Source organism: Eptesicus fuscus, chromosome 11, assembly GCF_027574615.1.
Source record: "Eptesicus fuscus isolate TK198812 chromosome 11, DD_ASM_mEF_20220401, whole genome shotgun sequence".
Classification (NCBI taxonomy): Eukaryota; Metazoa; Chordata; class Mammalia; order Chiroptera; family Vespertilionidae; genus Eptesicus; species Eptesicus fuscus.
This window is the reverse complement of record NC_072483.1, coordinates 53,173,966-53,186,282: the sequence shown is the minus strand read 5'-3', so window position 1 is coordinate 53,186,282 and position 12,317 is coordinate 53,173,966. Positions and strand designations below refer to the sequence as shown.

Genomic DNA, 12,317 nt, shown 5'->3' with positions numbered 1-12,317 from the left:
ATGGCAACTGTGAAGACCCAGAACAATTAGAATCTAGGTGAAACAAGTAACTGAAAGTTACGTTTTTATGTGAATAGTATTATGAGATTATCTTTTTCATTCATGGATCAATTCAACAAACATTTACTAACCTCCTGCATGTCAGGCACTGTTGTAGGCACTGGGGATCTGGGAGGGAACAAAAATGGACCAAGTCCTTGTCCTCTTGGAACTAGCATTCTGGTGATTTTTAGAATAACTCAAAGGATAGAAATGACACCCAGGTACAATGATGACAGGGATGGTGACAAGCTTCTTCAGAAAGCCTTCCATGATCTATGATTTTTCAAGCTGATCTGAGTGGCTTGCTCTGTTCTCCCAGGACACCTGGAACAAATCTTAGTTGCTTGGGACAGCTGCTATTCTAACAGGCTGTTTGTAGCCCAGCTCCACTGCTCACCAGCTGCAAAACACTGGGCCAGTGAACTGAACACTTCTGAGCATAATACTAGTTAATTCTTATGAGCACCTACTGTGTGCCAGGTACCCTACGAAGTGTTTTACATAAATAATTTCATTTAATCTTCCCACCAATCTTAACAATGTAAATCCTATTAATATTATTCTTTACTGATAAGAAAGCCAAACCCACTTGGCTGGGAGTACCTTTAGATGGAGTACCTCCTAAGACTGGTATTTTGTGGGATGTACTTTGGGAAATGGTATGTCAGGATCCTTTAAATAGTCTCTCATTAGGAAGATCCAAGAAGTTGAAACCATAGGAAATAATTCTTAAAGGCTTAAAATGACGTGTTGTTTCTTTTTTTTTTTTCCTTCTCACTATAAAAATAATGAAGTCATCTAACTAGATTAAAGTTGTGAAAATAGAAATAAATCCCCCTTATTTTCACAACTGTGGAGTATTTCCCCTTGTCTTTTACATATCTATATATCCTCAAATGTGTATCTGTCTGTGTGTGTGTGTGTGTGTGTGTGTCCAGCACTTAAAATGTGCTGACACTGTGCTAAGGGCTTTGCATGTCATCTCATGTAATCCTCACAATAACTTCGAGTTAGCAAACCTAATCCCCATGTTAGTGGTTGGGAAATTGAAGTTGAGAAGGTTTGAGTGACTTCCCAAAGTTGCACAGCAAGTAGGTGCCTGGACCCATTGCTTAAACGTAGTTATTTTTCACTCCGTAGCTCATGTGTTTAAACACTAAAGTGCTGAAATGGTTATTTTCTTACCTAGAAAATAGTATTCATCCCAAGTTTACTACCAGGGAGCGGAGCTTATCTTGGGTCATCATACAGCTCAGTTCTATGTTGAATGACACAAGAACATTGCAAAATTGTCCCTGCTTTTTATTTGTCCTGGCCTTTCTTCTCCGACTTTCGGTGCCGCAAGGGCTTCCAGCAAGTAATCCTAAATGTTTTCAGTTTTATGGCTCAATAATCTTCTCTGTTGTAAATACAGTAAGAAATGATGGTGGCTTTTTTCTTGAAGCCTCAACATTTTTTAAGAAGTGATTTATTTTGATAGTGCTTTAGCCTCATGATTTCAAATATTAAGTTACTTGGTTCGGGTGGTCTTATATTTTCCCATAAATGTGATTATGTCACCCACAGACTGAGAAATTTCATTCCAGGTGTGTGTTTTTCTTTCTTCATTTGATTTTGTGCAGGAGGAGAACTGAATTCTTTGAACTTGTCAGTAAAGGAGAATACGATTGGAACATCAAACCCCATCGTGATATATTTCGGTAAGAGAAAGCTCTTGTTTGTGTTTCTTCATTATTTGAAGATTTAGCTTTGCTTTCCTGACAGTGCAAAGAGCATGCAAATGATTTTTAAAGCAACAAATCTTAGCTTACACTCAAACAGTAAGAGATTAGTTGAATAATTGGAGAAAAGATAGACAATGTCTTTTTGTCTTCTAATGTATTATATTTTTCTCTCCTCTCCATAAATTTGCATTCAGAATTAGAAAATGATATTCAAATTGGTTCAGCTTCAGCAACCCATGACCTCATCTTTTTCCAGAGAAGGCGGGTGTGCAAGTTGGTGGGGAAAGAGGGGGAGGCGGTGTTTGCATCTCAGAAAACAGTTACGCAGTATAAAGGAAAGCAGAGTTCACTGTTGCTTTTCTTTAGAGACAACAGGTATTGTAGCTAGAAAACCAATGGGAACCATTTTGGTGGTGGGAATAAGGAGTCTGTTCTAGACTTTTCACACGACTTCTTCCCGGTTGTTTAGAAGAGATAGCCGCAAACCATCATTTTTATGTGGCACATTTTAACCACCAATTGCAGCCACGCCAGCTGGCGAGACTCTATTTCTCTCTGTGTCATACCGTCCCCTGCCTTCTGCCGTCACCACCTCAGCCATCTAGGACCTTCTGCTGTCTTATTCCTACTCCAGCGCTGTTGACTATTCCTGGGAATGTGAGGCCAGGATTATGGGTTTGCTGTGTCTGCTCCACAGCAGACAGCCGCTGGGATCACCCCGAGGGGAACCCCATCAGACCTCCCCTTCCCATGTTTGCTCTCTGAAACCTCTGCCTCCGCCTTCAGAACTTGAGCTCCCCCTGCGCAGTCCCCTGCAGCCAGCCTCTTCACGCTGTCTCCCCAGAGGGCCCTCCTGTCCCCCCCTCTCCGAAATACTCTTTCTCTGTTATCTTTACAGACCTTTTCTTTGTCCTTTCCTGAAGGCGAGGAGGAACCTTCCAGTACCTCCACTTCCATCCTAATGTCCTAATTCCATCCCCTCCACCACCACCACCCGCATCCCGACCTTGTTGTTTGTATTCTCTTGATTTGCATTTTCAAAATCTGCTGTGTTGTTTTCCATTATGACTTTTCTAAAAATAGGTTTCCATCTCCTCAGCCAAAAAAATTCATCCCTGAAATCTACCTTCTTCTCAAGCTCCAATCCTAGTTCTCTCCTTCCCTCACAACTCCTATTAACTTCTTACAAGGCAATTTCTTTCTTTTTAAGTAACTTTTCATTCTGCAAATAATATAGGAATGTATTTTTCTGTAACAAATTCAACCATTACAGATAAACTTCCAATCCTCCTTTGAGCTTCGCTCCTAATCCCCACACTGCCACATAGCTGTGCTGTGCTATCAGTTAGGTGTATCTTTCCAGACCATTTCTAAAGCATGGACACACACGTGAACCATAGGAAAACATTATCTAGTATGAATTTATGTTTTAATATAAATTCTGCATTTACATGTCAATCTGAACTTGCTTGTTCACTCAACTATATGTGTTGGAATTCTTTTCATGTTCATACTTCATCATCTTTTAATGCTCCATAGTATTCCAAAATATAGACTTAGCATAAAGTAGTTAGCCATTTCCCTACAGAGGAATTTAGTCTATGAATGTGATTTCTGTTCCTTTTGAAAGTCATCGGTCAGCTCCCAGGAATCTAATTCTACAGCCTTTGTTCTCTTCTGGTTCCCTGATCTCTTCATAAACTCCTACTTGTGTTGGCTTTTCCTTTCTTAAAACTCTCTCCTGCCTTGGATTCTGCGAAGCCATGCTCTTCTGGACTTGCCACTTTCTTTCTGACTCTTCCTTGTTCTTGTTCTCTGTTCTTTTCCAGGTTTCCACCTCCCACTACCACCTAAGTGTAACTGTCCCCCAAGGACCTGGGTTTGTTATTCTTGTTTCTGAGCATCCTCCAGCTTCAGCTGCCATCTATTCTTAAATGACTCCCACTTTCTTGGGCCTGGCCTCTTCTGAGCATAACTCCTAAAATGCCAGTGCTTATTCCTCATATCCACCTGGGTGTTTTCCTGCAGATTTTCAAATACTTTTGGCAGGGGACCTCATATGTAAAAAAAAAAAAAAAAAACTTACCTGAAAGTATATGTGAAATAGAGGTGCTCCAGGAGGTCCACCCCCTAGCTCTGCCCTCCCTCCTCATTTCGCGGTTAGACTCTGACCATGTGCACCAAGGTGGGGCGGGGTGGCAGGGCGGTGCGCCTCTGGAGAGCACTATTAGGGAATTTTAAAGTAGTAATAAAACCAACTAAACGTCAGTCTTTTTTTTTTTTTTATCATCACCATGTGCCTGCAATCTAAACAATGTCGATGATGAGATACTCCTGAGAAAAATATATTGTTGGTACGAGTTGTAAACAATTGCTGACATTTACTGTTGAGTATCAACATAATTTATAGGAAAGCTTCAAAGTTGCACATTATTATTTATGCATTAATTATACATGTATCGTACATGTAAGTTAATTCCAAGAACGTCCAGGTATACAGTCAGCCCCCGGGACAGGTGGACACACTTCAAGAGTTAGTTCCTATTGGCTCAGAACCTTTTGCACGGGCTCCGGGTGTCCTGTGTGTCTCCAACCTTTGGGAGTGTCACAGCCCTGCTTCTAAGCAGTATATTCAGAACAAACAATGATAGTGCAGTGATGGTAAGATGGAAAACACATAACGAGTTCTTCAATTCTGTCATTTTATGGCACCATTTGAGGGGAGGTGGTTATTTGTGTTTATACTCTAAAGCAATGATAGAGTGCAAACTGCGAGGTAGAATATTTTTGTTTAGTTAAGTGCAAAACTCAGTTCATACATGAAATCTTTTATTGAATTTGAATATATCTTTAAAATTAAGATTTATTCCTTTTAGGTTGCAAATTGTTTTAAAACTAGAGAACAAGTCAAGAAAGATCCTTACTGAACTACTGTTGGCATGTAGAGGAGAGGTGTGATAAAAATGACCTGCTGTGAGGGTTGGGTGGCTAAATACAGTGCCGTTCTTCACCCACCCCACTAGGACAGAGACTTGTGCCTGACCACTCATTCGTCCAATCGCACTGAGCAGGTTGACACCACTTAACTGTAAATTGGACTAGAATTATGAGATTAAAGCAGTTGGTACCAACTCTCTCCCCACTCTCTTCTGAGTAAAAAACAAAACAAAAAAACCTGTTAACTTTGTGCAGAGACTGGATTAAAACAAGGTAAAACTGCTCATTCGCCTCCTTCAGTTCTTCCTGTGGGATCTCCCACCCTATCTTGCCCTTCCATTCCCCCTGCCCTTCTTTGTTGTAGGCCCTTATCAACTTATGCTTGTCAGCTGGTTTCCCTGCTTCCACTCTCTCCTTATTCAAACTATTTTCATATCTACCACCTCAAGTTCTCTCCTTGAAGGCCTCACCAGGTCCCTCCTGAGCCCTCAACCTTAATTAACTCCCCAGTGCCAATCAAATAAGGGTTTCAGACACCCCACCATCCTCCCTCCCTCCAGCCCTTTTCTGTCTTCCTTTTCTGTATAGACTTCCTGCTCCACTGCCGAGTATTCATTGAAAGTAGAGAGTCTTTGTCAGACTTTATGGATAACAATCCTAGCTTTGATATTTCTTAACTGTAATATTGGGCAAGCTTGTGCTGCACCAGCACAGCCAGGTTCGGTGAGGCTGAGAGAGGGGACGGTGAAGGATTTAGAAAAGACAGACAAGAGAATAAAGCTGGGTCTAGGTAGGACACTGCTTCTCTGATGGAGAGACAGCGCCATGGCCTGCAAGCCAAGTCTTTATTTTATAGCCAGATTCCACAAGTCAAAGTAAAGGCATGGTCAAGATGTTTACAACATTCTCGTGAGTTTTGAATCTACTCAATTACATGCACCTGATCAAGGTTTGTTTACTTGCTGCACCTCCCACAGCCTATATCACTTAGCCACGTGGGACCACAGCTTCGGACCATAACCTGTCCAAACACTGTAGCCGCTCTCCACACAAGCTACCTAACCTTTCTGATCAAGGAATGCAAAAACACTATTTGCTTTGTAAAATAGAGATAATAATAGTATATCTACCTGTAAGCCTGCTCAATAAGTGGTAGCTATTAGAATTATCATCAGTATAGCACCTAGCACATACAAAATGAACTTATTAACTGATTAATGGTGATATGAACATGAATTTGAGAAGTAAGTTTCAAATTCTCAAGCAGATGGAACTTAAGTAATCATCCATGTTATGGTAAAAATAGACAAGTTTAGAGAGATTATTTCCTGCCCAGGAGAGAGATGGCAAATTCTAACGCATTGCCTACAGTCATGTTCCCCTCTAGTACCAGCAGAACCTAAAATGAGAAGCATCCAAATGTAGCAAGAGGAGGTCTGAGGTCTGCCTACCTCAGAGGGTTGTGATAAGGATTCATTTAGTTAGGAGTTAGTTGGTAGACTACCTTGTACAGAGGCAGGCAAACCGTGGGCTGCGGAAGTGCTTGTTACAGAAGATCAAGTATGAAGAACAGACTGGTGTCTCTCTGTATAGTGCTTACCTAGCACATGGGTGTTGGGATTAGATGCCGCCTGGCTCCCAGAGGGCTGCTGATGCTGGTGTGCCTGGCTGTGTTCTGAATGACCTGTGTTAGCCCCTCTGCTTGTTCCCTGGAGGGATTTCCTGGTGGAGCTGCACAAAGCCCACCACCATCCAGGCATGCTCCGCCATCTGGGAGGCAGACATGTTTCCAAGGCCCGGGGACCGGCGGGTATGAATGCTAACACCTGACATCAGGACTGCCCTCTGACCTGTAACAACGCACCCTCTCTTCCAAAAGGAGCTGGATAAGATGTGATTTCCCAGCCCGGATCCGTCAATACTTTTCATCACTTTCTGCTGCTCTTAGTACAAAGAAAGCAGATTTGGGACAAAGAGTGTGTTTTATTTTTTCCCTTTCCCACCATATCCAATTATAAACCCCTGAGCTCTCTACAATTTGACTTGTCCTCTGCATTTTCTCCACAGCTCAGTGTGAATTCTAGTTAAACTCAATAGAAATCTGCTCCTCCACAATCTGATTCGGATCTTTCCTGTGCTTTCTTACATGCTCACATTCACGAAAGCTGTAGCTGAATGTTTCTTCGTGACCCTTATCGCACACGGTTGCAGCCAGGCAGGAAACTGGAGAAAAACGGTGTGGCCCTCACCCATAAATCTTAGCTCCCTGGAGGAGAGGAAAAGGAGCTTCTAATGCCGCATGTGCCTCACCTCTTTGGTGTGGATTTTCTTCCATTCCCATCCATCAGTGATAGCTGGTAATTAGATTCATCAGCTATGTATACAGTGTGATACACTGACTCCCTTGCTGATAGTTAAGAATACAAAGCATTGTCCATTACAAATAATTTTAGGCAGACCATGCTTAGCTCAGGTATAGGGAAAGGCACGCTTTGCTTTCCTCCATCTGCTACAGACAAAACAAAGGGCAGCCAAGGGAGCATTCGAGCTTTGTCTTCCTGAGCTGTGTGGCCTCAGGATAGAGATGCTAAACACGGGGACCACAGACAGTGCGTCTCTTGTTGAGGAAAAGATGTGAGCTTGCCTCCGCTCCATTTTGTTTATTTATGTATCCAGGACAGTTTGTTTAGCAATGCAACAAAAGATTATTCAGGCTGTTTTGTTTGGTTCTGTTTTTCAGATCAATGTTAATGACAGCCTGTGACCTTGGAGCCGTGACCAAACCGTGGGAGATCTCGAGACAGGCAAGTGGTGATTAATGGCAGGGCTCAGCAGAGGAGGGACTGGGAGAGGGGAGAAGGGGGGGGGGGGTGAGATATTCCCGGAGCCCTGACTACCAGGCACTGAAACCCCAGTCAATTTGCATCAGTATTAACATGGTGCAAAAAATAGCGGGAGGCTTAGGCTCCACATAGTTTATTGCCCAGCCTTCCTTTATTGTGCTCCCACTGACTAATAATATTTCTGACTCTGGAATAATTTTTTTTTAATGCACTAAATCCAAATAACACTGACCATTTCTTAAGGCATGAGTTTCAAAAATAGTGTTTTTGAATAGGTAATTATGTTTTAGCATAAGGTTCTGTTTTTTACATCTGAAAAAAAAAAATCCAAGGAGGCAAATGAAAAATTCTGTTTTTCTTTTTAAATACTATTTCAAGATCAGAGGGCTCTTTGGCCATAGTGTGCAGTATCCAAATTAATTTGTATCCCAAAAATCATGCCTTTACTATCTGGTTTCACTGCCAAAAAACTGTTAGTTCTAAAACAAGAATAGTTTTCAAGCCATAATTACACAATTTAAAATCCGTGATTACTAATAGTATTTGAGGTTAATATCTCTTTAAGTTTTATGAGGCACCTACTATGTGAACTATGAGGTCTAAGATAGTGACTTGGTGTCTTAAGACTTCATATTTTAGGGAAATATGATACATTCATATAACAATGCATAACTAATATTTGTTGATTGAATAAGTAAATAACAAATATTAAATGATGGCTATACACATAAATGTGTGATCTCATTTAAATCCTCAAAACCCACTTTGAGGTAGGTGCGGTTACTGTAGTAGGCTGAATAATAGCAACCCAAAGATCTCAGGTCCCAGTCCCTAGAAGCTGTAAACTTCACTTTAAATGAAAAGGAGTCTTTGCAGATGTGGTTAAGGACCATCAATATCATTATCATTATCATCGTCATCATCATCCTGGATTTTCCAGGTGTCTTTACCCAATCACCTGTGGCATTATAGGAGATAGGCACGGGGAGATTACACATTTAGAGGAGGAGAAGGCAATGTGAAGACAAGACAGAGATTGGAGTGAGGCAGCCACAAACAAAGGGATGCTGGCAGTGAAAGAGGCAAAGAACAGATTCTGTCCTACAGCCTCCCGAGGGAGGGTGATCCCGCCGACACCTTGATTTCTGTCCAGTGATCTGATGTTGGACCCCTGGCCTCCAGAACCCTAAGAGAATAAATTTCTGTTGTTTTAAGCCACCAAGTGTGTGGTAATTTATGGCGGCCCCAAGAAACTAATTCAGTAATTATCCCTATTTCACAAATGGAAAAAATGAGGCTTAGCAAATGGTGGAGCTAGATATTAAAATCTTAGCACATTAGGCTCCAAAGTCTTCATTCTTCCCAGCAGTTTATGCTTCCTTTTACAGGATGCCTCAATCAGCAGTTTTAAACGATGCGTGTCAGCAGGATAGGTGATGTTGCCACTAAACCCAAAATTTCAGTGGTTTAAACCAACAAATGACTTCTGAATGTGTGCATCCAGGGTGGGCTGGCACTTACCTCTTTGTCCTTATTCTGGACACGGGCTAAAGGGGCAGCACTGTCTGTATCACTATAGCAGATGCACTGTGGGTCTTGCAGTGGAAATGAAATCCCCCACCCTCCAACAATTCATTGGCCAAAACTTGTCACAAAACCCTGCCCAACCAGGAAATACAATCCTTCCATGTGCCCAGAAATTAAAAAGCCAGAAATAATTTTCGAAAACATGACTACCACAATTTGCTCTTTTAATCACCAAAAATATGATTCACTCTCCTCCTGCAGGCAAAAGGCAAAACATGCTCCCCCGCTCCCCAGGGGAGATGACCAAATGCCCCAGCAGTCATGGTCTCAAGCTCAAAGGTCAGGATCTCTGGGTGATATTTGCTAATCTCTACATCAGGCCTGGAGGCACATTAAAAACCTACACACACCCAAAATATAGCTTATGATGCACCCCGAACACACAATTGGTGTGGATGCGTAGCTTATTTTTACATCTCTGCCCACCCTTCACTTCCCAGTGTGGGAAGGCCTCTCGCAGTAAAGTCTGAGAATAAACTGCAGAGAAGAGGTAGGTGGCTCTTCCAGGTATTGGGGGAAATGTAGTCCTGGCAGGGAGGGGCACCATGGTAGGGATGGAAGGGGAGGGGTGGAGAGTGGGAGAAAGTTAGGGGGGCCAGAGGAAAAATAGAGAAGATTGGAAAGGGAGGGGGTAGGGATGATGTGCCAGGGCCTTCAGAAACCCCAGTGAAATGCATGTCAAGAAGGAACTAAAGGAGCAGGAGCCACTTGGGGGCAGGAAAGTGACAGGACAAAGTACTAGGAAGGAAAAAGTTTCTGCTTGATATTTTAGACCAAAGTGGCCAATGGCCACTTGTAGATGGTCTACTTGGTCACTGATGTAAATATTATGTTAATTTTAGGATGTGAACTTTGCTGGTAAATGCAGAATCTCAAGAGTTCAAGGAAATAAATCCAAACGCCATGTTTTTCCAAATTCTTTCCATCAGAATCTTGTCACACCTCTAAATTGGCGATCTCATTTGTTTGTCTTTAAATTGAATAGGTTAAGGTACTTTTAAAAAATCACTTTCATTATTTTAGGAACCATTTGAACAAAAACAGTGGAACCTTCTTTTAAAAACATAAATGGCCCTGGCCGGTGTGGCTCAGCTGTTTGGGCATTGTCCCATGTGCTGAAGGGTTGCTGAGGGTTGCCGGTTCCATTCCCAGACAGGAAACATACTCGGTTTCCGGCTGGATCCCCAGTGGGGGTATGCAGCAGGCAGCCAATTGATGTTTCACGCTCTCTTTCTCCCTTCCTCTCTCTCTAAAAATAAATTTTAAAAAAATGTAAATAAGAATAAGTAAAAACATAAATGTATTTCTAATTTCCTAGAAGTTTTTTGTATTTTTTTAATTCCCTCTTAAAATTTTTTTTTTTACTGGTGTCTATTCCACTTTTCCTTCTTCACAAACATGATTGCAAGCATGTGGATTTCCCCAGTGATCCCCCAAGGCCTGATTAGCATCTCAATTTCCCTCTTTAATACAAAATTCAATCAGGAGCCACTTAATGTTACTGCTTGGGTTTTTAAGTACAAAGAACACAGTGGTACAAGTTGAGCTGCGAAAGATGCACAGGGGGGACACCCAGGACCACTTTAGAAAGATCCAGGACAAGATTTTGTTTTAATTTCTGTGCTTTCCAGAGGCTACACACCTACGCAGGACTCCCGCCTTGGGTGACCTGATTGTACATTTGCGTTCTTCAGTGCAAAAGACACACCTTAGAGCAATCTGAGGGGGAGGGCTGGGGACTGAATAAATAAGGCCAGGCCCTGAGGGGACCATTTATTCCTTTAAAAGGCCAGAGACAAACGACACAGACCTGAGCACTAAAGTGAAAGGTAGTGGCAGAGACTGGAGAGCAGAGAAGTGAAACAAGTCCCAGAAAAACTTAGTCAGTTCCAACTAGTTTTATGCTGTTGAATTTTTTAAATGTTTAAAATCTGAACTGACTAAATATTCTATTTCTTTATAAATGACTGTATACTTGCTACTCTCAGATTTGTGTGTGTGTGTGTGTGTGTGTGTGTGTGTGTGTGTGTGTGTGATGTTTTTATGTCTTATCAATGTTATGATTTATGGTTGACAAAGCTCTTAAAAGATACACTTAGGTAATTATCTTCATTCTATGCACTTAACCAAAATTAGGCCATTCAAGTCTTTGCCAGACCAAAGAACCTCACCTTTATAAGAGCCTAGAACAGGGAAAAATTAGTATGGGGATCCAGGTCTTCTTGCTATCAGGTTGTCTAGGGTTTTTCTGTTTTTTGTGTGTGTGTGTGTGTGTGTTCTGCTCTTCCAATATTTTGTAAGTCCAGCTAGCTCATCTCAGAGATTTTCTAGATGCACACCACAGTGCTGTTGCAAATACCTGTTCAACACTTATTTAGTATATCAATTTGCTTCCCATAAAGCTATCCTTAGAAGCACAGGACTCAGAAAAGAGTTCTTTAGCTTGACTATGATCAGTAACTTCTGATCATCCACACTAATGGATGAGAAGTGAAAAACACAGGTCCTTGCTTTGAACAAATATCTACAGTTTGGGATAGAATAGTCATTTCATTGTGCTCGGACCAACTAGAACCTGACATAAACGAACACTTTTAATACATAGATTCAGACAGCCTGAAGAGCAAATTACGTTCTTCAAACTATTTCATGACATACTGTACAAGTCTGGTATGAGCAGAGACTCTAGCATTAGTCCTGCTCCTCGACTGGTTACCCCAGCAGAAAGCAGGGGTGCACCCAGGGTTACTCCTTCCAGAATGCACACAGATATTGGTAGGAAGAGGCAGTTCAGGAGTCTTTGTGAGGGCAAGATTAAACCAGGTTAAGATAAAAGTGTGCAACAATGTAAAGAATCTACATAGAAACACCCAAATTGGGCTAATTATTATAACAAATATATTTTAATAATATAATAAGTATTATTAGCTTATTATTTGCTTCATCCCAAATATGCCAGCTATACATGCTGTTGGAAATTGTCTACTGGCATGCATCTAAAATTACACTGCACAGGTTCTTCTGATGAAAAGGAAATCTTTTTCATTGATTAATTTCTATAATACCTTCAAACACAAAAGGTTAATGTACTTCCTCATAAGCTTTTTAAATGATTGTGTGTTGAAGATAATTGCCATACACATAAGCCAGAAATAACTTCTTAGTCTGGTGATAAATTAGACAT

General features: G+C 41.4%; 1 protein-coding gene across 2 annotated transcripts in view; it reads left to right on the top strand.

Moving 5' to 3' along the window:
* The window catches only part of PDE11A (phosphodiesterase 11A), a 296,962-nt gene that overhangs the window by 252,662 nt on the left and 31,983 nt on the right, over positions 1 to 12,317 (top strand). For both annotated transcript variants that reach the window (XM_054722954.1, XM_054722953.1), the window contains 2 exons: positions 1,665 to 1,742; positions 7,444 to 7,507. In XM_054722954.1, the coding sequence (XP_054578929.1) occupies positions 1,665 to 1,742; positions 7,444 to 7,507 (142 nt within the window). The remainder of the gene's footprint in view (positions 1 to 1,664; positions 1,743 to 7,443; positions 7,508 to 12,317) is intronic.